This window comes from Cucumis sativus, chromosome 4 (genome assembly GCF_000004075.3).
Source record: "Cucumis sativus cultivar 9930 chromosome 4, Cucumber_9930_V3, whole genome shotgun sequence".
Taxonomy (NCBI): Eukaryota; Viridiplantae; Streptophyta; class Magnoliopsida; order Cucurbitales; family Cucurbitaceae; genus Cucumis; species Cucumis sativus.
In genome coordinates this window covers 5,081,136-5,105,528 of record NC_026658.2, presented here as the reverse complement: position 1 = coordinate 5,105,528, position 24,393 = coordinate 5,081,136, and the positions used below count along the sequence as shown (strand labels likewise).

Below are 24,393 nucleotides of genomic sequence, written 5' to 3'. Positions count from 1 at the left end.
AAATCCTAAGTTGAATAAAAAATTAATGTGATTGGTCAAATTCACGGTAAAATTTGATCTTTTATCATTTCAAAAAATAGCTTGTTGTTAATATAATGATCTAAAAGGACAGCGATCATTTTGTTATCATTATCAATAAAAGTCCATATAAGTAATTATAGATATGTCAACTCAATCATAAGTCATTAATTAATTAAGAGATGTGTCATCAACCAAAAAATTAAAAAAATTTAATGCTTTACCTTTGTATATTTTATAAAAGTTAAGTACAAGTGTTTTAATTAGATGACCAAAATGGATAACATGCATTGTCTTTAGGGACGTAGAAAATAAGTGTGTTGTTATCACTTGGTGTTAGGTTGCATTTCATAATCAAGTACAACCACCACATGTTTTGATTGTTACCATCATATCTCTATTGATTTCAATATACATACTACAATGACGTTTAGTGGGACATGATGGTAACACTTAATACATGTGATGAATTGATTGTGTAATGTAACCTAAAATCAGCTAAAAGTCACTGATCTTTTTTTTTCTTTTTTGTATTCTCGAAGATATTTCCATGTCACTAACTATGTCATCCAATTCAACCATATAAAAAGTATGTATTACCAATGTTTTCTAGAATGTTTTAAAAAAATTCTTTCAAATTTGTTGACAAATAAATGACACAGAAAATTATAAAATTAAATAAATAAATAAAATTGTCAAAAATAGAACATTTGATAAAATATTTACGCTTCATACAAAAATAAAAAATCAAGTATAATAAATTAAGATAAATCAATTTATCATGAAAAAAGAAACACATACTTTAGAACTAACAATATGTATGAAGTTGTTAGGATTATTTTAAGTTATCGCATTAAATTTTTCTTTGAACTCAACCTAGTGGTTGCATGAGTTGAACTCTAATTAAAAAACAATGTTCTTGAATTGGTTCACATTTGTTGTTTTGATGCCCCATGCATCTTTTTGGTTAAGCTCAAACATTTTATTGGTTCACACTTGCTCCCATTAGTCAATAGTACACATCCTTGCTTTTAATCTTTATTTGTAGCTCTTGCTTCTCACTCCCGTTACTCTTGCTTCTTGCTCGCTACTATATATCCTCACATTTAATCCTTATTCTTGACTCTTGCTACTCTTTTTATCCCTTCCCTTTTAATAAAAGAGATCAAATCACGAGAACAAGAGAAAAATAGAGGAAGTGAGAAACAGGCAACTCTTAACCCTAAGCAGCGAGCAAGATCCCAACCCATATATACGATGTTTTGTTTTGGTAATTTCAGGCTGATATGACTTAAGCAAAAGGTAAAAGAAACATGATCAAAATTCATTTGAGCCTTCCAAACCGTCCACCTGTAGAAAAAGAAATGCAAAGTAAAAGTGCTCAGGGACTCGGAAGCAAAAGAAATGAGAATTGCTTTCAGGTTGATAGTAACCACAAGCCATTGCAGGAAATGCACTAAAATCATGCATTAATGTTGGGATTAATCTAAACACATCCTCTATTAAGCAGCTGATGTGCAGCATTTCTTTTTTCAATCACCCAATGAAAAATTTAGAGAAAAATGACACAAACTAAGTTAGTAAATCTCCTATCATCATACCGAGATCTGAAATAGCTCATTCACAGGAGCTTTTTTTCTTCTTCTTCCCCATCAGAATTCTGGGGTCACCGCTTACAACTTTGGTTCTGTACAACTCTTGGCAACTTATGAATATTTGTCGGCCACTTTTTTTAAAAGCCTTATTCTTGTTCACAATCTTTCAAGAAATTCCAGGCTAACAAAGCAGCCCCAATTGCAGGCTCCACCTGGTTTTAGTTCAAGAAAATGTATGAATGATTATTGCAAGGTGAAGAATATGCATTACTGTTACATATACTCGTGATTTAAAGACGCAACAATAATTTTGAAGCTCGTCTGTGCATGTGTAAAGATTTAAAGACAATAATGTTACATGAGTTCCAAAACAGCATTGCGGTTATGGTAAGGTAAAATACATGCAGAGATTGGAGGGCATTGAATGATATGCTTTACCTTGGGCCAAATGGGAACTACCCCAGGGTAGTCCTTGGAAATGCAGTTTATTACTTCTTGCGCTATACCCCATCCCTTATTTCCTTCGAGAACTCCACCAACCATGACAAGGGGAAAAGAACCCTTTCCATCTGCAATGTTAATGCTAACAATGAAAGTTGAGGGAAAACTTTGATTAAACGATTCAAAAACGGTTAGTTTCAGAAAAAGGGGACAGGAAAATCAAGTTTACTAACTATGACCAAAGATCTCCGCTATTGCAGTACCTGAACCACACAATCCAAGTCTTTGAACAACGGCAGTCACGCTTAGAGCTAATTCCTTAACTGAATCCTGCAAGATATTGTTTGCAACTTCATCCCCTGCTTCTGCACATGCCACAACGGCAGGAACAAGTGCAGCAATGCGAGCCCAAGATTGATCTGCGTATGTCCACCTAATTTCCAATGATAACCAAAAATATATGTGATCCATTTCTATTCAAACATGCACGATACAGTACTTTTCACATCATTCCAACTCATGAATTAAGGTACAAATGTCAGAAACTGAAGAAGAAACACCTATTTTTCTCATCAAAAGCTAAGGAAACACTCAAATTTCTGATATATGTTAAAATGCTGAACTCTCGTTTCATTAGCTTTCAAAAAAAATTTTAGCTGCTACACCTGAGCAGCCTTCACAATATTACAGATTATTACATGCATTAATAAAGATCAAAGCAAGCCTCCGCATGACTTCAAGCATATATGAGAAAGAGACAGAGAGAAGCTATATATATCATTTAAAAGAATTATTCTCTTCTTATAATTGGAATATATTTGATTCCTTCTACTAAATTTAATTTATATTAAAAGAGGAGATAGTGAAGATTGTGACGGACAATGCCAATCGAAAAGTGTTCATACCCAATGAGTTCATCAGCAGAAGAAAGACCAAGGGTCTGAAGAATGCTATTTGTGAGCTTCGTTTGAGGACCACGACCGTCATGCGCTCTTATAATTGCTGTTAAAGCCTGCGCTGATATGCCATACCCACTGAAATTACAGAAGATATCATCTTCAATGAGAAGTGGTGAACCAAAATAAAAAAATTTATGTAATGCACAATACTCTCAGAAATGTCTCGATATAGATCAGCATGGAATGCAGTAATATAATTTTAAAATACTAATATATCGGAGAAACGAATAAACATGCAGAGTGCAAAGTCCCGCCCTGGAGTCCTAGTCTTGATTGTACATTAAAATTATGAATAAATGATTACTTATACCATAATATATCAGCATAAGTTTTTGGGTATTGTGGTGAATTAACGTGGTGTCAAAGCAGTTCAGTGTTTAAATTCCTGTAATATTCTTTTTTCTGCAATTAATATTTAATGTCACGCATTCAGCATTAGGCTAATTTTTATCCCAACAAGTGAAGGTTTCTTAAGAATAAGAATAAATATATTGTAATCTATCAGTTTAACTTTTGAGTCTAAGTTGTGATATAACAATCGTTACAAAAAGTGCACATGGGAGGAAATCTCGTTCTGTAAAGTCTTGAGATGTTGAACATTGAACTCTCTGAATTTCTTTTTCCTTGAACCACTATCCACAATAAAGTAAAACCTCAACTTAAGGACAAACCATTATGTCCACTAGATAACTGAGCAAGTCACATTTGATCAGACAATATGCTGAAAGGAGACAATAGGAACTAAAAATGCAAGAGAAAATTACAGGATGAGTGTTTGTGTGTGTGTGTGTGTGGTGGTGGGTGGGGGAAGGGTAAAGAAACCTGTGTATTGCACAAAAGAGGAATACAGCCTAGAGGAAATTCACCACTCAAGCACACAACAGCAACGAATATTAGGAAACAAATAAGGTGATTCTCCTGGCTCCTACAATCAGTCAAACAATTTAAAAGCATGTGTTCATGTGAGAGAGAAAGTGACCTTCCCCAGTCACCCAAGATTGGTCCTGCACCAGCTGCTCGAGCTTCTCTTCCATCATCCGTAAATCCATAAGCAATGCTCCCAGTGCCGGCAATTAGAACACAACCACTAAGCTTTCCCATGGTACCACTTGCCAGAGCAGCCGCAGCGTCATTTCGAACATAAAGTTTGACATGGCTAGGAAATTTATCTCTGTGCATTCGAAAAAAATATATCAGAAGAATATAAAAACATAATTGATCCATACAGTTTCAGATTTCATATGTAACATAACAAAAACGCTAGTGAATGGAATACCAGCTTGGAACCTGGGAATTGACTCCCAACTCAGATTGTAAAGGTCATTAAATAAAAGGATTCGGCTACAATATGCCACTAAGGGATATTGCATTGTATAAACCACTATAATCAGTCCATAACACTATATGAACTGAGTAGAAAGAACAATGGTCATCCTAGGATTTCAGATCCAAATAATGAGCATATAACATGCTCCATCAGTAAATTAAAAGAAAGAACTTAGAAGAACGTAGTTTCATAGAAACAGCTAAGAATCCTTTCTTGGTCCATACCTGAACCAATTCAAAATCCTTTGCTGATCCGTTGGATGGTTTACACCAGAAATAGATAAACAAATAGCTCGAACTGCAGACAGATCCAAACCTGATTTTGAAAGAGCCTCAGCCATTACTTGCTCCAACGTTTCCCTCGCAGCAGTTTCTAAGAAAAAGAAGCAAATTTACACCAAGGACCTATCAATGCTAAAATCTCATATTAAATACTTCGAAACCAACCGGCCTTTTTTCTCCACACCAATTCACACTAAGTCTGATGTCCAACTCTCAATATTTTAAATTCTGAAAACATAAGAAATGGCACAACATCAATCCATTGAATCCGGTAAAAAAAACAACTCACAGGCTGCCTCTGATTGAAACAAAGTTGATTAGGTTTAAAGAGTTGCAGTTAATATATGCCTCCATTGCCACTGTCAACTGTCGATATCTTGTTATTAAAAGAATTCAACAACAAATCAGTTGTGGCAAGGCAACGCTCCATTGCAACTGTCAATTCTTAACATAAAAAAAAATGATTGAACAACAAATTAACTTCGATAGGAATTCACAATTGATAGCCATGATAAATGCACTTTGGTTAACTTCTCTTAAGGTTCTCTCTTTATGCCAAATGACAAAGCAGATAGAAATCCCCAAGGCGAATCGCATTTCTGTTGAATAAATGAAACCGGAAGGCAGAACCTATCCCTTACAACTTCGCATTCAATAATCATTCAAAATACAGCCACCAGCTCAGGAAGAACAATGAGAAACAGAGGCAGAAGAAAATCAATACGAAAGGAATGAAAGAACAGTAATAAGTCAATACAAAAATGGGCAGAAAGAGAGAGAAGAGAGAGAGAGAGAGTACCGCCAACGCTGTTATGGTTGGAGCAGCCGGCTTCGACTCGAGCAAGAAGAGGAAGAGAATCAGGAAGATGGAGAGAGTGAGGATGGAGAAAAGGAAGACAAACACAGGTAGTGGAGGTTGTTCCTCCATCAATTCCAAGAATTACATCTCCAACAGCTCTTCCTCCGGCAGTTCCGGCGGATAATTCCCGGTCGAATTCGGAGATTTCCCCATTCCTATGTTTCTTCGTCATCTAGAAACAACAGGAACCAGAATCCGGGACAAGAACGGTGATCCTTTTGCTTTTAGTGTGTACCGTTTCAAAAATCGAAAGTAATAGTGTCCTTGGTTGTGGAGAAATGGTCAGAAATTGAGAGAGAAGACGAAGATTGGCGGTAAACGATAGAGAAGACAGCCGAATATTTTGCTGTTGATTGTCCACTGGATGATCCTACAATTCAACCATTATCCATTTTTTCTTCTTCACAATTAGGATTAGGAGAAAATAAATCAATTTTATATCTCAACTTTCTCTCTTACGAACTCAAAATGATAACAATTATAAATCGTCAATACTATTAGTATATAACCCCTGCAAAATAATAATAATAATTTAGAAAACAACAAATTTAATAGTGTATTTGTGTATATAATGAAATATAACACGTAATTACCAATACATTACGAGCGTATTTGCACATCATTTAGTTTTCTACAAATATTAAATAAATATTTATTTTCGAGATTGTTCTCAATTAACCAATACCTCCTACCCTTTCCAATCAAATGATTAATAATTTATTTTTTATTAATAATATAATAATAATAATAGTTATTTAATTCATATTCTTTTTACTATCCACCATAAAATGATTGATAATATAATTTCTTCGTGGTTTCATGAGTTTTGGTTAATTCTTAGTAACATTTTATTATATCATACGAAGGTAGAAATTTTCAATATAACATTTTATTTATTATAGAAATACACAAATTTTCAAACTTATCATTCATTGTTTTCGAATTATATATATAGTAATAAATATTTTTTTATCATTTTATTTTAAAAGTTTAGTTGAAAAATCTCCAAAATAGAATTTAAAATTGTATCATTTCCTAAAATTTTGTATTTGATATAATAACAACTACATAGTAACATTATATGACCTGTAATTTTGCAGCTACTAATTATTTCTTATATTATATCAATGTCATTTGATATAATAACAACTTCATATTAAATTGTATTTTCCGGTAATTATGCATTTAATGATCTTTCCATAAAATGGTTCATTTAAAATAATAATAAATTGAAATTAAAAATTTCATAGAATCGTTTATTGAAGCATCCTTCCATAAAATGGTTTTATTTGTTATTTCTTCCTATAATTATGATGCATTTAACCAGAAAAGTTTTCCTTCCATAAAAGGAAATAACTATTTTCTAAACAGGATCATTGAATCATAATCGCGGTCGTTTAGCTGACCAAACCTTATAATAATCAATAAAATTAAGTTTTTCAAATATAGTATATGTCAAGTATGAATGATGTTATAAACAACAGATTTGGAACACATATAAAAGTAAAAAAATTGGTAATTAAGATATAAGTATAATTCGTATGGGTATATAATAATCTATATATTCCAAATATTGTGTATTTCAATAACTCAAAAAATGACGTGAAGGTTAAAATGGGTTGAATTAAAAAAATGTTTTAAATATGATAAATTAAGAATTGAAAATTTTAAAAAATGAATTAAAAAAATGGGTGGTTATTGTTTTACATTCTTATTTTAACTAATTTAATCTACTATCACATTTTAATTAATTATTGTTTTTAATTTAATATTAATTTATTTTTCTCACCCTAACGAAAGCATTCACCTTCTCTCACATTTTAACTCATTTATTTTTCTCTCTTCCGACTTCTTACCTTCAATTACCTACTTTGGCGGTGTTGACTATGCTATTTTGTGTGTTACTTTTAATATATTGTAGCATTATTTGTCTTCACAGATCATTTTCTTGTACAATTTTAATATGTTGTCGCTCACCACCGAGACTATAAGTGGATTGTCGTGTTTCCAAACACTATATAGTGCATTCATGTCCAATTCACTAAATGTATTTGAAGGAAATTCATGTTCATGACCATTGAGGCTCATCTCTTCGAATTCATCATCTGTCTCTGTTTTAAAGTCTCTATATTTATTGTTATCTAACATTTCTTTATCATCACACATTGATTGTGCATTTAAGTTTATGCCCAAAATAGATCCTACATTTCATTTAAGTTTTCGCGTGGATGTTGGTCATAATAAACTTTATCGACACTATCTATCATAAGATCATTTGTAAACAACATAAATGACATATATTTGCTTGTCATTTTCTGGTTTGTTTTGAATTTCGCGTTGAATGCTTGTGCATCTTCTTCATATTAATATTTCTCCTTCTTCATAATCTCACATCTTCTTATTCATGATTTTTTCATCTCCTCTTCCATAATTTTATCCTTATTTGTCAGTTCCCATGTTCGATGCTATCTTTTTATTCTTTTTTCATTATCACACTACAAGAAAATATATATTTTCTGACGCACAACACAAACGCTAGAAAAAAAAGCTTCTCTCGATGTCATAAAAGCTCAATCGGGAAAGGTTGGCAATTTCAACGTTACATAAGATGACATCGATATAAGGTAATTTAATAAAAAAATTATAAAATTCTCCAAGGCCACGTATAACGGCATTGGGAGAAGTTTATAACTTTTTATTATATTTAACTCCTCCAAATATAGTTTATAATATGTTGTTATTGATTTATTGTTGCTGTTCTTCATGTTCTTGATACTCCCTTTTGGTGCCACCACCACCCCTATCTCTTTCAATTAGTTATTTATTTAAGTTAGATTTTTGTCTAAATCATACTTCTAATTTTACCTTAGCTTTGCTACTTTTTCATTCGTTTGCTTAAATATCATTCTCGGTTTTGTAAAAAAAATAGAGGATCTCCTGACGCACAAATATAATCGAGAGATCCTCTATTGACTCATTTTCTTCGATGCAGATTTATGCGTCGACAAAGAATTTTCGACCTCCATTTTTTTGTAGTGTCAGATATTGTGTCATTCTTCTTCTTTCACTATAAATCTAAAAAATCGTTTAGCAAGATTATTTAGATTTGATACCTTCACATTACATCAATAGTGTCCAAGTCAATAAGAAAATTGAATATAAGAGAAGAAGTAAAAAATTATTAGATAACTCATATGAAACCACTATAAAAAATTTGAGTATAATTTATTACGATCCTACCAAAATTAAAATATGTATTTCCTAATCTCTAGTAGGCTATAATCAAGTTTGATATTATCTTCACTTTTTTGACTTATTTGTTCTCTCAATAATATTAAAATTAATAGTGATTCTAAAATGGTTAAAATCAAGTTTTTTTAAAATTTATTTTAAAACATATATATAATTATTAAAAATTAGATTTTACATTTCTTTCAATCGTAAATAATCAAGAATATGATAGGAAAAAAAATATTTAAATTAGTTTTTTCTATTGACAGAAAAGAAAATAAAAATGCCATAAGACTTTAAATAAAAGTGGTGAAGAGGGCAAGTCTTGACTGTTTTTCTTATATATATATATATATATTCCCTATATTTAGGTCGAGCATTCAATGCTCAACTTTTTTTAAAAATAAAAGTAACCAAAAAAAACTCGTCCTATGGAAAGAGAAAAAAAAAGCATTATTTTGGTAATAAGTTTTGAAATAACATCATTTTGATAATAAATTTTAAAAACAACAATGTTTTAGTAAAATATAGTCACCCCATGATAAATTAGACTAATACTAATAATAATAACTTAGACCATTTTTCTAATACTAGTATACAACATGTGTGAGGCACTTCAAAATCACATCCAACAAATTTATAGTTTAACTTCACTTTATAAAAAATTTAGAAGAGTCATTTCAATATTTTTATATTTATATGTTTTTATATTTTCATCGTAATGAGTGAAACAATATTGCCATCTTTCAAGTGTATCTTTGAATTTGATTTGTTTGTACAACTCAAATTTTATTTCTTAACAGCTTTAACGTTGCAAACTTAACTATCTAATATATATATATATAATAAAGAGCATCATGTAATATCAATTATGGTAAATGAAAAAGTTACATTATGACCCTAATAACATAGATCATTAACTAATATCAGTTATAGAATCAAAACTATTTTATAATAAAGAGATGAAAAGTTAATAACTTCTATCCTTTTTAATGTGAAAATAACCGCAAACATTATATCTATGTGAATAATAAAATTATCACTAAAGCAAAGGCTAAAAAAATTACAATGAAAGGTAAAACATCCACAAAAATCATATTTCTTTTGAAGTTATAAATATAAAATGATAGTCTTTTTTTAAAAATGATTTTATAGATAAAGAATTTAAGAAAAGACTTTAATATTTCTTGTTTTACACGCTTTCTTACATTTACTTATACTTAATAAATTATAACAAAATCAACCGATAAGTCACTCAATTATTTTACTAATAAAATAGCTTTAATAAAAAGAATTAAATGTAAAAAAAAAACACGAGCAAAATTCTCATACATTAAAAAGGAATTCTCAATATTACATTATAGCATAAACATATGCATATCAACCACATGGTCGATTTAAATTTTAAAAAAGAAACCAGAAGCATACTTTTAAAAAGAATAGACAACAAAATTAAAAAAAATAGAAGAGAACAGAAAAAAATGACTTATTTCTTTTTCACCCATAAACATTTTGGTGTGATTCATGAACGTGAATAAAAAAAAGATATATTTATAACCCATTTGAAAAGTAAGAATTTGAAAGGTTGGAAGATTTATAAGAAATGTGAATAGTTGGAAGATGGAGGATTAAAGAAGAGAAGAATGTAAATGAATTTGGATAAAATTTAAATGACATAACTGAGTGAAAATCTTTTAAAATTTGAAAAATGTTGTAATAAGGAGATGAAAAGTTAAAAAAATCATTTCAATCATCAAAAGTTATGATGAAAATAACACAAACATTAAATATTAAATATATCTAAATGACAAAATTACCACTAAACCAAATCTAAAAAATGTTATAATGAAATGATATAATGAGACTAAAAAATTACTCCACTCCCATCCTTTTATATACTCCTTCCATTCTTTTATATATACTACAGATGAGAAAAAAAGAATTAAATTAAACTTACTTTTAATAATATTTAGATAAGTAAATAATCGATGATTAAATGATAAAAATTCAAATTTAAGAGACTCAATACTAAAGTCTCAATTCTAAGCTAATCCATCTAGACATCATCCCCAAAAGTGTACTTCAAAATAGGCGAGTGTACCAAATAAACAGAAATGCCAGATGACATATTCAGCACTTATGGATTTAAAAGCTTAAACAACGGCTAAACACCTTGAAACAGCTTAATGCCGAAGCAGCCAAAGAGTCGGTACCTATTTTTCAAAATTAGAGCAGTCCCTCGCCCAATGGCCAGGCATACCACATTTGAAACAGCTTCCAGCTGAAGAAGATTGACTTCTGCCATACTCTGCAGGAGAAGTTGAAGATGAGGGTGATTGCGACCAGTCTCTAGCCCAATGCCCTTCACTCCCATATTTATAGCTGGAACTGGAAGAACTAGTCTTCACATTCAAGGTAGCACTTTTGCTTGTGTCATTTGTGTTACCGTAGACCTTAGGGGTGCTTTCTTGATTCTTGGTTTCCATGGAAGGCTCTTCGCACCATCGGAAAAACCTGCAAGAAGCCTGCAGAAAAGATGAGTTCAACTGATGAAAAATTACAACATGGAAATCAATCCACTGCATAACTTGTGCAATTTGTAAGTATCAAAGCATTTTCAGAAAATTGTGTTTGGTTGATGTTGAGACTCCTCCAGATGTGGGAGGTGACGGAAATTGCCATTACCACACAAGGTGTAAATTTGAAGAGATGTTGGGACTGGATAGATCATGGTGGACACATAGAAGGATAAACTTTGGAAGGGTTTCATATCATAGTGCTATGCATAATTGAAGATGAAATTTCTCATATCAAGGACTAATCAATCAAGCACCCCAACCACCTAAAAGGCTGGGAGAAAAACTACAGAACGACAATCCACTAATTTTCTGCAAGGGTATTCCCTCACTATTTCATTGAAATGTAAGTTGAGGCAACAATAGCAACATTGAAAAACAAACAAAAATGAAAACCCATCAAATTAAAGAAACTATCCTAAACCTTAGAACAGTGTTCAACTACAAAAATACCATACCCCTGCCCGCAACACAACCTGATCCTTAAAGGCCTACTTACACACTCATGCCCAACAGGTGTACTTACCTATTTTCTGGTGATTATTCCCCTTTTTACCTCTCCTATAGTAGGTATTCCGATCAAAGAACTTGCATTCTCTTCAATTAATTTGTGCGTAGAGTTAGAATTAAATTAATTTGCTCTTGTTTGTGCTCTAAATCGGGTTACACGTGTTTTCCTAGATAAAAGTCATCTCAGAAAATTTGTTTAGATACCTTGGCTTAAAAGATCTAGAGCTGTGTTTTCCTTGATAAACGTCCTCTCCAAAACTTCACTAAGCACATTCTTATTATATACCGCTCGCACATGCATTGGATCTTGCTTTCTTTCCTTAGTTCATAATGCAACTATAACATCCCTCTTTATCCGCTTCATTCAATTAATAAGTATGCAGAGTAATTGGCGACTATCCAATTGTTTGCAATTATTTCAGCCACCTTCAAGGTCATAATTTTCAACTTCCAGCACCATCAATTGATCTAAAGATGAAAAGTCATAAAATTGGGACTCTAAATTAAATTTGGAAGAATGAGAAGAATAAATGAGAAGCAATAAATTTAGACAAGGTACCAGAGCAAATTTTACTTTCTCCCAATCAATCAGAATGAAGCTTTCCCACAGTTGTCAGTCAGATAATTGGATAGTCCATGACTTCTTAATATGAAAATGAAAATTCAAAACCGAAATCTTCTTCTTAGATAAGAAACTATTTCATAGATTGATGAAATATCCAATGATATACAAAAGAGTCTCAACTAAAGGGAATACAAAAGATGTTTCCACTTCAATAAGGTAGAGAAGCTATGACTCTTAATTATGAACAAACAGTTTTGAGAATCACGTCATCACAAGACAATAAAAGCTGCTGCACGAACATTTGTGTTATAAAACTTACCTGGGATGAAGGGCAACAATAGAACTGCTTCCCAACGTTGTTCCCTGTTTTAGCTGTTAGAATTTTGCAAGAACCAGCACCACAGGGGCACTGAAGGTCTGAAAATGACGAACTTAATGGATTTTGGCTTCCATAAGACACTACATTAGCTACAGAGGCACTGTCACACCACTCAAAGAATCCGCAGCCACCATTTTCCTGAGAACAATTGTATGAACATGAGAAGAAAGTAAGGGCATTGTATACTAACATGTAATTATAAAAGTTATTGCGTCAGGAACAGTTTAATGAGCTTTGAATTCAAAATGATAATAACAAACTTAAGACTTTAAAAAAGTACTTCCACAATTTTTTGAAAAGGGTACTAGTACCCTAATCTATTAGACCCAGTTGGTTAAAGAACAAGTACGTTTTAATCAACAAAAATTATATGAATCCATTACACATTACTAAATTAATTTCTAGATGATTATAACAAAGGTTTAAGTAACATCAATATCTTTCTCGAGGTTCTTAATAGAAGTTTATATATGTTTCACAAAACCCTACATCAACTAGATGAAAAAGCACATGACTTCATCAGAACACGAAATCTCTCTTCCATTTCCCAAGTTTACGCTGCAACATTATGACTTAAAAAATGGCGATAAAAGAAAGAAGAAGAAATGATACTACTACACATTTCCTTCATCACCTGCCGAACGGGGCATTTGTAAAATTTTCGACCGCGATTCCTCTCCGTATTCGCAGTTAATACTGAACAAATTCCCGATCCGCAGGGGCATGCTTTATCCGGAACAGACATATCATTTCCTGAAGAACTGAAAGATCCTCCACCACCCGGAGCATCGCAGTCTCTAGCCCAATGCCCTAATTTCCCGCATTTGAAACACGAACCATCGCCTTCCGATTGAGCAGTAGTATTTTCATAAATGGATACATTTTTGTCAGAACTGGCTTCCGAGCCTGAAATTTGAGAGAGAGCACGGCTTCCTTTATAAGGGGCGATGTAGGTCCCTAAAAAGTCTGCATTAAGGGGAACTTTATGCGAAACCTCCGCAACGGCATTTTTGGGGAGATCGATGGTAGGGTTAGGGACATTTCTGACTTTCTTGACTAGGGAAACAACTTCAGCTGCTGTCCGCCACTGCAAAGAGGAACTCTTCATCGTCTTCTTCTGGGAGATGGAAATCAAAATTGGTCTTGGATTCCAACTTCGTCCACTTGATCGGAATAGGTTTCAAATTTTGCGTCAGGGTTTCGTTTCCGGCCTTTGGTGTAGTAACATCCTCGTTAGGGTTTTGTGATATAAAATTAGAACTACCTGCTTGCCACGTGTTTAAAAAATGCAAAATAAAAATTAAGACCTCTAAACAAATACAAAATGAAATAACTAAATAATTCTAACTATTTACACAAATTTAGACCTAATATCCTAATTTAATTTCATAAAAAATATTAAGTTCTTTTTTAAATAAATCCCTTATTTAGGATGTGGTAGATATTATAAAAACAACATATGTTTCTACAAATTTAGAATTTGATGATAATAAATATATTATATATAACTTAAACTAATCACTGTTAAAATTTTAAAACATATCAAATTAGGAAAGAAAATCCTATAAGTTTTTTAATTTTTATTTTTCATTTTTTTCTTAAGTTAAATTTTTTGGTGACCTCTCTATTATTCTAATAAAAATTTATAATAATTCTCTATTTTTCTATTTGTATGGTTAAATTAAAAAAAAAATGAAAAAGTGTCATCATTAAACCAAATTTCTATTGGTTGGAAGGAAGATGTGAGAAACAAGGCGGACTTATACTAGTTAGCAACATGTGTATGTACGTGAAATTTGTCATTTTATTTTAGTATAATTTGTCGTTTTTATTTTAGTATGTAAAAATAGTGAAATTTGTATGAATAACATAACATGAATTTTGTATAATTACAAAAATTACCTAAAAGAAAAAAAGAAAGAAATATGAGAATGTTAAATTTGTGTATTCAAAAGGTAAGATATTCAAGTTTAATGAGTTATGTAAAACAAAATATTTAAGAAAAGAGAGGTTGTAATTAATATAAAATTTCTTAAATTATAATAAATATTTTTGTTTAAAAGTAGGTTACTTTAATTTTAAAATACATAATAAAATAAATGTCTACTTCACATTATTTATGATTATCCTAGTGAGAAGAAGATTATATCAATTAAAAGAAAATAAAAAATCATATTTAGTTATTTTCTTTAGTAAAAAGAAAAAAAAAAGAATCAAGCCAATAATGAAAATATCATACAAACATTCATAACTCACGCACACCCAAGCCTCCATCTTCCATCTTCAAGTTCAATACACTCACGCACACCCAAGCCTCCATCTTCCATCTTCACACCCAAGCCTCCATCTTCCATCTTCAAGTTCAATACACTCACGCACACCCAACCCTCCATCTTCCATCTTCAAGTTCAATACAGTGTCATTCTCCATAAACTCACGTAACAAACCCCAACATCCCCATTTTCAAATATAAATTTTATCATAAAGCCACTAAAACTACATTCGTTACCTTACATCTTCAAACCAAAATTAATAAAATTTCATCTTCAAGTTACTAAATCTCTAAACCAAGAGAATACAAGTTTTAAAAAATGTAGTGAACAAGATTCATTTTATAGTAACAAAAATGATATTACAAAATAGCTAAAATTCCAAAAGTTTTGAAATCAAAGTTATAAATTATAGAGTGGTTTTTTTTTAAGAAAAGAAAGAAATAAATAAAGACATTTCATATTCTACGTTATTATTACATTTAATGATAACAAATAATTAAAAATTTAGTGCTCGATATTCAGTTGACACTATAACCTTCAAGTACAACAAGATATCAAGTCTATTGTAATCCATAAATTTTAGCATGCTTTAAGTATCCCAAAATTCTTAAGATAGTTTTTCAATGATCTTGTCCTAGGTTAGTAGATATTACACAAAGATTCTAAATTTTTTTATTTTTTTTTCCAAATTGAGGTGTGAGTTTTGAACTCGAAAACTCTTTATCCTCCCTAACAGGTGTCAGTCGAGCTAAGCTCTTGTTGGCCACGTACATGTTAGACTTAGTACCTAGAAAAAGTAATATTAAAGTTTAAAATTAAAAAAAAAAAACTCTTAAAACCATTAGTATTTTTGGTTAAAAAGTAATTAATTGTTGGCTTTTTGGCCTTTAATCTTTAATTAATTAATCTTTTGATGATAACAAATCTAATTTTTTTATTAAAAATTTTATTGTTTTGAATAGTTCATAGCGTAGAGCTTGGAACAATGATTTTGACACTTATTGAATCACCCATATCGGTATTCAAATGAAGAAAATATTGTTGAAAGAAACTTAATGAAAAAAATACATGAGATGGTGACCTAGTGGCCAAATAATCAAACTAAACCAATTAAAGAAAATGACTTGACCAATGGAGGAGTAACACATGTGGCTTTTGATTTTTGGATTGACTTTAAAAAATTAAATTTAATATTATTATTTATCTTTGAGTTTAACGACAAGTTTTTTAAAAGATGATGGACTTGTTTTTGTTGGGCTTTAAACGAGATGATTTTAAAAAGTTATGTATTATTATATTATTATTTGTGGTTGTGTCTAACGGCTAGTTGGGTTTAAATCTCCAACATCCAATTTTCTTTTACCTATATAAAATAAATAATTTTGGATTTCAATATCTTTCCTCTCTTTTTAAATATTTTTTTTCTCCTTAAAATTTTAACAATCGTTTTTAACTTTACCATCCTCATAAATTGATTCTCTCTAAAGCTTTCAATTTTCTATCATTTCATTTTGTCCTTGAGAGAATTCTTATTGTATTGTGAGGATTTTTATGAGAACTCAAAAATGTATACTCACTCTTTTTAGAAATATTTCTTTTGTGTGACTTAAAGCTTCAAAATATTGTGACGGTTGGATTCTAACTCGTTGAATGATTAGGTTTGCTGTTGAACCCAAAAAAAGAGCAAGGGAATCGTTCGACTCTAATCCGTGGAAAGATTAAAAAAAGTTAATCAAAATACCAAAAGGTGCTTGAAAAAATGGACGTTGGTCGCGTTTGATTGAATCACTGTAAAATTGCACTGTCTTCTCTATAGCTCTTTTCTAGTTATTTTTTCATTTAATTTTAGTTGCATATTCTTGTTGGTTGAGATTGATTGTATACTCTATTACATAAATTTTATCAATATTGTTATTTAGAATAAATTAGCGCTAAAGTTTTTTTAAGGTAAAATGCACTTTTGGTCCCTATTGAAGTTCATGTCTATTTGGTTCTTAAAGTTTCAAAATATACACTTTGATCCCCATGTTTGCTAAATACTTCTAAATGGTCCCTGATTTAACTTTAATTTAATGAAATACTTACTCGACCGTTAAAATGCTAACATGGACATTAGTTTTATTAGATGATGTGTAAATTATATTGAATTAGTTGGTAAAAAACAAAATACATTTTTTAATCCTGATGCTCTGATTTAGTTATTGTTGAGTTATTTTGGGTTGATCGTATAGTTGTTCGTGAACTCTTTTGAAGAATCTCATCTTTTTTCTGTATCTTGGTCAATGCAGATGATGAATCTCGATTGAGATTTATGACTTTGCCTCGAGCTTTATTGAAGGAGTCTCGAGCTCATATGAGTTTAACATACATTTTGCAGGGTAATCTCAGGGCCGATTTTTCCTGAGATTTGACCGAGATTACCATACATATTGCATGCAAAACCCTAATATCGTGGTATTTCTGTGCAATCTTATTTGAGTTCTATTACTTATTCATGTAATCTTGACAAAGAATGCTCTGAGATTTTTTCGAGATTTATCACAGAATACTAATTTACATGTGTTTTCTTTTTCTTGCAGATGCTTCTTGTCACAAAGTGTGAAGTTGAGGAGTATTTTTTATAATTTAGCCAAAAATTGATCCTCATGATAAAAGACACCTGAAAGAAAAACAAAACACATGTAAATCAATATTATGTGATGAATCTCTAGGAAATCTCAGGGCATTCTCGATCGGGATTCATCACAAAAATGCAAAGCTAAGGAGTATTTTTTTTATAAACTCGAGGCATGCATCTCGGGACAACGTGCCCCAAGAAATGACTTTTGTGAAATCCTTATTTAAAACTGAGGACATCTTGGGACAACAATGCCTCAAGGTATATGCTTTGAAGCAATAAATATTAGATCTTGGTGGATCTTGGGCTATCAGTACACCGAGATATGCATTTTGAGATTATGTACAAAGCATTTTAATAGGTAGTAATTGCAAGAATGAATCAATCAAAATTTTACAAGTCCAAGAACTATAATATATTGGGGGGAAATTACATCACTAAGACCATCTAATATCATATTCTATCAAAAGTCATAGACTGAAGTCCAAGGCAATGAGGAAGATGTAAAACAACATTACAACAACAGGCCAAGCTCAACAGGATTATAGCTTAATGACGAAGCAACTTAACACCAAACGAGATTGTACAAACCATTAAACCTAACAATGTCCAAAAAGAAAATTTCATGTTCAATTATCAGCTGAAACATAAAAATTAATGGATTTGATTTCTCAAATGGAATCATATTGTTAAAATCAAATTTGAATAGATAAGTTTTTTCAAGAAACGAACCCGATGATAAGGTACTTTTTAGGCACACCGGTAGTGAAACCTTTGAAGTAGAAGAATCAAGACACGAATAGAGAATTTCAAAGGAAGCGTTAAGAAGTAGAAGCCATATTCTGAGGGGAGAAAGGAGTAGAAGAAGCCATGGGCACTGTTCACAAGCCTAATTGGAGTGGGTCACGTCAGACGTTCAAGTGGAGCCATTCATGCGTCAGCTTAATTAACATGTCATTAAATGCAATATTAGCATCCACATCATCACATAACAGTCTAGTAAGCATTTCATTAACTAAAAGTTAACTTATTGACTATTTAGAAGTATTTAGGAAACGTGAGGGACCAAAGTATCTATTTTGAAACATCAAGAACCAAATAAATATGAACTTCAAACCTCGGGGACCAAAAGTGCATTTTGCCATTTTTATTTAATTTGAAAATTATTTATAATTAGTTTATTTTATGCATATTTATTAAAAGTTTAATTAAATCATCACATTCACCTTTCTAGGGTTGCCATATCGGTTCAACATTAGTAACTTTTAAAATTTTCAAAAATATCGTTAAACCTAAAGAACGGTTTATATATGAATAAGAATCTTTGGTATCTTTCTATGCTTTTATTTTTCCTTTTTTTTTATGCTCTCTTCGTTTAAGATTTGTTTATTTATAAATAAATGAATAAATAAAAAGTATCCACTTCGGTTAGAGTATATAGACTATATCAAGAAAAATACTCATTTTATTTGTCTATTTATCGGTTTGGTATGTTTTAAGTTATTTTAAAATTTGGAAAGATTTCATGAAATTTGATATTTTAACTTAAAAGATTTTGTTTTCATTTTAACTACTTAGCTCTATAATTTTGGATAATTTAAGATTTTTGCAACAAATAAAATTTTAATTTGAACAATGACTTTAAAAACTCACATAATATAACAAAAAATAAAACTCCAAAAATATATTAGTTGATAGATAGAAAAAGTCAAATTAAATAATAATTAAGGAATTGGATGGTAGCTTAAAAGAAAAAAAAAAGGAAGAAATAAGAAAGAGAAGGGCATAGAAAGAGAGTACCCACCCTTTTTCACCTATATCTAAAAAGATAAATCCATAGCTTTTCCAAAAATGGAAATCCCACATTTTTATTGCAAAAAATATATAAAAAATAACTTATAACAAAGTTGCATCCATCAATTCCTCAACCACTTAGCAACCATTAATTAATTAAAATCTCTTTGTCTACTTTGCTTTAGGGAAGTGTTTTCTTAGGAGAGTGACCTTTCATTTTAACTTTGTCAACCCCAACTTTTATTTCTTTTATATCATGTGCTTAAACCATCCCATCATATATCTACAAATATATATATATATAAATCAAAACATTAGCAAAATTCCATAGTTTTTTTTTTTTATTATTGTATTTGATTGGTTGTTAGATGTGATTCCTTAAGACTTTTGTTCTTTTGTAATTATGTCTAAGTAATTAAGAATGGTAGAATTTAAATCTTCACGTTTTTAATATATTGTAGTTATAGTTTAGGGTAGTTGTAGGCTATTGTATGATTGAATCTATATAGATTATAGATTAATTAAGGTTTTTAAAATATTAAAAAAATTAATTAAAGAATAAATAAACAAATTGTTTAATCTATTAAACTACACCATAGTTTAATGCATCATTCTACATCGTTGATTATTTGATTGCAATATTTTGGAGGGAAAAATGTATAATCTTTTCGTCCAAAGATTTTTGTTTTTTTAATAAAACGAATTGATTTCTAAATTAGACTTTGAAAAGTAAACTGACAGATTCAAACTTTTTTTAAAATTATAAAGATGAAATTTGTATTGCTTATTTATTAACTCTTTAATAAATTTGATCACGTCCATTCTTTTCCTATAAAAATATTATATAATAAATTCTTTTAGAAAAAAAAAAAAAGAGAAATGTTAAAATAGGTTTTAGAGTTTATTTATAAGAAATTTGTCAAAACGTGTTTAAATATAAATGAGTTTTAGAAAAATATTTCTTTTTCACATCCATTCAAACAGACTAAAAATCAATATTTGTATTTGTATTTATTTTATTTTTGTTAAATTTGTGAGCGACTCACTTGATTTTACGGTTAAATTTGAACGTTTTCATAGTTTTTTTAAAATAAATGTTCTCTTAATTAAAGTCCACTAAATTATGAAATAATGTTTAAATAGGTATTTCACTTTAGATATTAAAGATTTCCTATATTGTGATAAAATCACAAGAGAATAATATACATCTCACTAATTTCACTCAATCTATCATAAATATAAATATATGTATATATATATATATTTATTTATTTTTTAAAAATAGGATGTAAAAAGTATCTATTAAAAAGTATTACAAATTTGTGTTATTTGATTAAGGTTGGACAAAGCACAAAAATTAAATAAAACGTCATGAACTTAGTATAGAATAACTCGCAAATCAAATATAGTATAGATATTAGTTATCTTTTCGAAATTATGAATATTCGACGTGGTGGCACATGAGTGGGTAGGAGTGTTTTTTTCCAATAAAGAATAACTCGCACGTGCCATGTGAGAAGTCCTACATACCCACATGCTCAATTCAATTCTCACACACATATATATCTCATCTCTTCTTCATCACTCCACAAATCCAACCTTTTTCTTTTTGAAAAGTACCCTTTTGAAAAATCATTTTAATTTATTAAAAATATTATAATGATTTTAGAACCATTTTTAAATATAGCAAAATTCCAAACCCTATCGATCATTTATTGACTTTTATCTGTGTTTATCGATGATATTGATAGAAATGACAGCTTATACATAGAAGTTTAGAAGTAGTGTTATCTATCAGCGATAGAATCTTAAATTTTGCTATAATTTGTAAATATTTTCAACTGTTTTGTCATTTATAATAATTTAGTTTTACGCCAATTGGAAAAACAAACCGTTTAAAATTTTATTGGCTTTTTTATTCTTTTTTCTTTTAAATAATGTTTTGAACCAAACAATTATCTTTGTTAGCTTTTTCATGAAGCTATGTCATGAAAACTTAAGATGAAATGCATTTTGTCAATTTATATTAATGGCTAGATGCTATAGGAAGAACTAGCATTTAAAATCATAATTAGTGATTGAGTATAGAAAATATTGTTACAATGATATGATGGTATTTAATTTGAATTAGGATGATATAGAATCATAGATAGTGTTCTTAATTATAAGTGTATATAGTTTTATGTGATTATATTGGTCTACTCCAATGTTAGGGTGGAGTCCCACATATTGTGCATTCTATTCAACCTCAAGGAAATGGTTAAATTGGCTTTCGATTCGGCCTCGACCCAAATCATGTCCATATAGTTATGCCTTATTCATACAATAACGTTATTTTATATGAAAATATAATATTTGCAGACTCAAGTTAAAATCTTAAAGAGAAGTCACCAAGCTCTATAAATAAATAAATAAAAAGGTAAGAAAATAAAAAATGTATGTTGTTTATTTGCTATTAACTCTATACTAAAATAGACATTTAAACTTTCTGACTTAAACATGGAAGTACGTGTATGATTGCACCACACGTATCCTATAATTCTTGTTAATTTGTCAATCTTCTTCCACAAAATACCAATTTACTATTACTCCAAATTCAAGGTCAAACCACTTTACCTATCTAAATTTGGTCATCAACAATAATAATATATAACATGCTCCACAGTAACTCAATTAACAAAAACCAATTTAGTTTAGCACAAAGTACACATGTTTGATGCAAATCATGCCCTTGCACTAACATTTTATATTCATTTTTAAAAGTAAAATTTGATTGATAGTCGGCAGAGTCTAATAAAATTTCCGTATATGATCTTCAATATAAGGTCTATGTATGAGTGTTTTTATCAAACCGTTAGGGTTAAGTTGTAACATTCTTTCAAATATATGATCAAATTTGTAATTTTGGTTGTTTTGGGTGTTAAATTTTGAGATGTAGAAGAAGAAGAAAGGAGATATTTTTGTAAGAATAGTGAGTATTTATTACTAAAAAGAAAGAAAAATGTGACTTGGGTGGAAAATAGACATAAAGATAGTCCCCAAAGAAGAGAATTGGAGTTTTACACCAAAAAAGCAAAGCAAAAAAACAAATCCAACAAATTCCAACTCCTCATAAAGTGAAGAACTTCCCATTTTCAAATCACCAAAAAACCAAAAATCCTTCTCTCTCTTTCAATTCACATGTGACCAATTTCCACGAACCTCTTCAAAGCCTCCAATCAAACCTAATGCCATTACCCATTGCCATTTCCATTTTTGGTAAAAGAAAAAACAAAGAGCTGAAATTATGAGAATTAAAGAAAACCCCATAATTTGAGCATATGATACCATTTTTTTTTCTTTTTTTAATTTTTAAGCATGTTCTTTATTTCCAAATTCTCGTTTAACACATGCCCATTTGCTATATAATTTAAACGTGTAGATATTTTTGACAGTTTATAAAGTTTCTTATTCTCTTATTTATTAACCAACACTTTGTGAATTTTGCATTAGGCCCAAATTAGGCAGCTTTTTTTCTTTTCTTTTTTCTTTTTTGTCTAAAACATTTCTTATATGTTATATATAAAAAGGTGTGATTGAGGTTCATTCACAAAACAAAAGCTAAAGCTAAAGGAATTGTATTTAGAGATTGGCAAATGGGAAGGGAGTTCAGTTTGGAGCTTGGTCTTTGGCCATCTTCTTCTGCTTCAGAATCAACCTTCCAATTCTCTGCAATTCCCATGTGAGAGATAATTTCTTCTTCTTCTTCCTCTTTTTGATTTTCTTGTTTGTTTAAACATTCATGGAAAGTGGAATTTGGATTTTGGTGTTTATGAATGTAGGATGACTTTGCCATTTACTTTGAGCCATCATCAGCAGCAGCAACAGATCATGGTTTTCTATAATGGAGCACTTTCCATCTGTGACTTCACTGAACTTCAGGTTGGTATTCAAATTAACCTTTTTTCCCCTATGCAACCGAAAAGATGAGATGAGAATAGAATCCACGAAGAAAAGTTTGATTGGATACTGTTCGTTTGAATTTGATAATGAAACGGTTTTTAACCTAATCTTCATAATGTATTCAAAATTCTAGGACATTTAATATGCAATGATGATTGTAGATATGAAGAATATACTAATACTTCAACGTTTGGAGAGATTTAATGAATTTAACATTATATTTTACAACGTTTGCAGGCAAGAGCCATAATATGGGTTGGAAGCCAAGAGAGAAGTGGAAATGTGAGATGTAGGAACCCAGAATGGTTGAATATGCAAATGTTAAAGAGTGGGAATGGGAATGGGAATGCAGGTTTCTCCATTAAGAAATCTCTGCAGAAATTCTTACAAAGGAGAAAGATGAGAAGAATTCGAACAATGTCTCCATATCACAAACTGTAATGAACAAAACCATTGATCCAATTCAAACGATGAATCAAACAGTTCTCAATTGCACTATGATTCTACAAACATTTTTGTATTGTTGAACGAAATAAGACAAGAAAAAGTTCCTACAAGAAAAGAATTTGTTTGTTCCTGTATTTTACACAACCCCAAGTTAAGGGACAAAAGATATATCTATCACGAGCATGTGATCCCTTTCCCGGGTGGGGTCAGGATGTTTAGCAATAAAGAAATTAATCTCTGGAACGAGAAATTGCATCTCTAGCGTTATAGTATTTGACAACAAGAAAGAAGCATTGTAAAAGAATTCAACACATTCAGGGAAAGGGATTAGAAGTTGGGCCAAAAGGTGCATTTACATTTGAATTGAGAGTAAAAGCAACAGCCCAACTATAAGTTGAGTGAGAAACACTTCCTAAAGCCCAGCCCATTGATGTAAAGACAGGGAGAGCTAGAATGTTACTGCCAAGTAAAGAGACAACATATACTTCTAATCCAGTTGTGAGAGACCATCGAAAGAATGGCCTTGAGAAACTTTGAACAAACATACATTTTCCAAAAAAAAAAAAAAAGAGAAAAAAA

At 30.5% G+C, this 24,393-nt stretch overlaps 3 protein-coding genes across 5 annotated transcripts; 1 reads left to right on the top strand and 2 right to left on the bottom strand.

Annotated features, from left to right (window-relative positions):
* Nucleotides 1–863: 863 nt before the first annotated feature.
* LOC101213612 (N-acetyl-D-glucosamine kinase) lies at nt 864–5,921 on the bottom strand. Of its 3 annotated transcripts, XR_004216212.1 has the most exons (8): nt 5,421–5,916; nt 4,565–4,712; nt 3,993–4,184; nt 2,960–3,088; nt 2,318–2,487; nt 2,052–2,182; nt 1,620–1,825; nt 864–1,368 (listed from the first exon to the last, which is right to left on the bottom strand). XR_004216212.1 is itself a non-coding variant. In XM_004147696.3 (7 exons), the coding sequence occupies exons 1-7, from the start codon at nt 5,650–5,652 to the stop codon at nt 1,760–1,762; spliced, it is 1,068 nt and encodes a 355-aa protein (XP_004147744.1). In that variant the 5' UTR covers nt 5,653–5,916; the 3' UTR covers nt 1,408–1,759. The 3 variants fall into 3 exon arrangements, 1 of the variants encoding a protein (XP_004147744.1); XR_969202.2 differs by lacking the exon at nt 864–1,368 and having other exon boundaries at nt 1,408–1,825; nt 2,052–2,196; nt 5,421–5,921; XM_004147696.3 differs by lacking the exon at nt 864–1,368 and having other exon boundaries at nt 1,408–1,825.
* A 4,649-nt stretch (nt 5,922–10,570) lies between these two features.
* On the bottom strand, nt 10,571–13,980 carry LOC101213376 (DNA topoisomerase 3-alpha). Its single transcript, XM_004147695.3, has 3 exons — nt 13,376–13,980; nt 12,682–12,879; nt 10,571–11,236 (listed from the first exon to the last, which is right to left on the bottom strand). The coding sequence occupies exons 1-3, from the start codon at nt 13,847–13,849 to the stop codon at nt 10,925–10,927; spliced, it is 984 nt and encodes a 327-aa protein (XP_004147743.1). The 5' UTR covers nt 13,850–13,980; the 3' UTR covers nt 10,571–10,924.
* An 8,954-nt stretch (nt 13,981–22,934) lies between these two features.
* LOC101221168 (protein TIFY 5A) lies at nt 22,935–24,383 on the top strand. Its single transcript, XM_004147727.3, has 3 exons — nt 22,935–23,146; nt 23,247–23,346; nt 23,605–24,383. Exons 1-3 carry the CDS (start codon nt 23,061–23,063, stop codon nt 23,806–23,808), a joined length of 390 nt encoding a protein of 129 aa, XP_004147775.1. The 5' UTR covers nt 22,935–23,060; the 3' UTR covers nt 23,809–24,383.
* The last annotated feature ends 10 nt before the right edge of the window (nt 24,384–24,393 follow it).

What these genes read in the sequence shown, in the direction of transcription:
- LOC101213612 (XM_004147696.3), bottom strand. Translation starts at nt 5,652, where the DNA reads ATGACGAAGAAACATAGGAATGGGGAAATCTCCGAATTCGACCGGGAA. An exon ending in AGGATTTTGAATTGGTTCAG is followed by an intron (nt 4,185 to 4,564) that starts GTATGGACCAAG and finishes TCGAATGCACAG; the next exon opens with AGATAAATTTCCTAGCCATG. An exon ending in TAGTTCCCATTTGGCCCAAG is followed by an intron (nt 1,826 to 2,051) that starts GTAAAGCATATC and finishes AACTAAAACCAG; the next exon opens with GTGGAGCCTGCAATTGGGGC.
- LOC101213376 (XM_004147695.3), bottom strand. Translation starts at nt 13,849, where the DNA reads ATGAAGAGTTCCTCTTTGCAGTGGCGGACAGCAGCTGAAGTTGTTTCC. An exon ending in ACAAATGCCCCGTTCGGCAG is followed by an intron (nt 12,880 to 13,375) that starts GTGATGAAGGAA and finishes AATTGTTCTCAG; the next exon opens with GAAAATGGTGGCTGCGGATT. An exon ending in ATTGTTGCCCTTCATCCCAG is followed by an intron (nt 11,237 to 12,681) that starts GTAAGTTTTATA and finishes TCTTTTCTGCAG; the next exon opens with GCTTCTTGCAGGTTTTTCCG.
- LOC101221168 (XM_004147727.3), top strand. Translation starts at nt 23,061, where the DNA reads ATGGGAAGGGAGTTCAGTTTGGAGCTTGGTCTTTGGCCATCTTCTTCT. An exon ending in CAATTCTCTGCAATTCCCAT is followed by an intron (nt 23,147 to 23,246) that starts GTGAGAGATAAT and finishes TTATGAATGTAG; the next exon opens with GATGACTTTGCCATTTACTT. An exon ending in GTGACTTCACTGAACTTCAG is followed by an intron (nt 23,347 to 23,604) that starts GTTGGTATTCAA and finishes CAACGTTTGCAG; the next exon opens with GCAAGAGCCATAATATGGGT.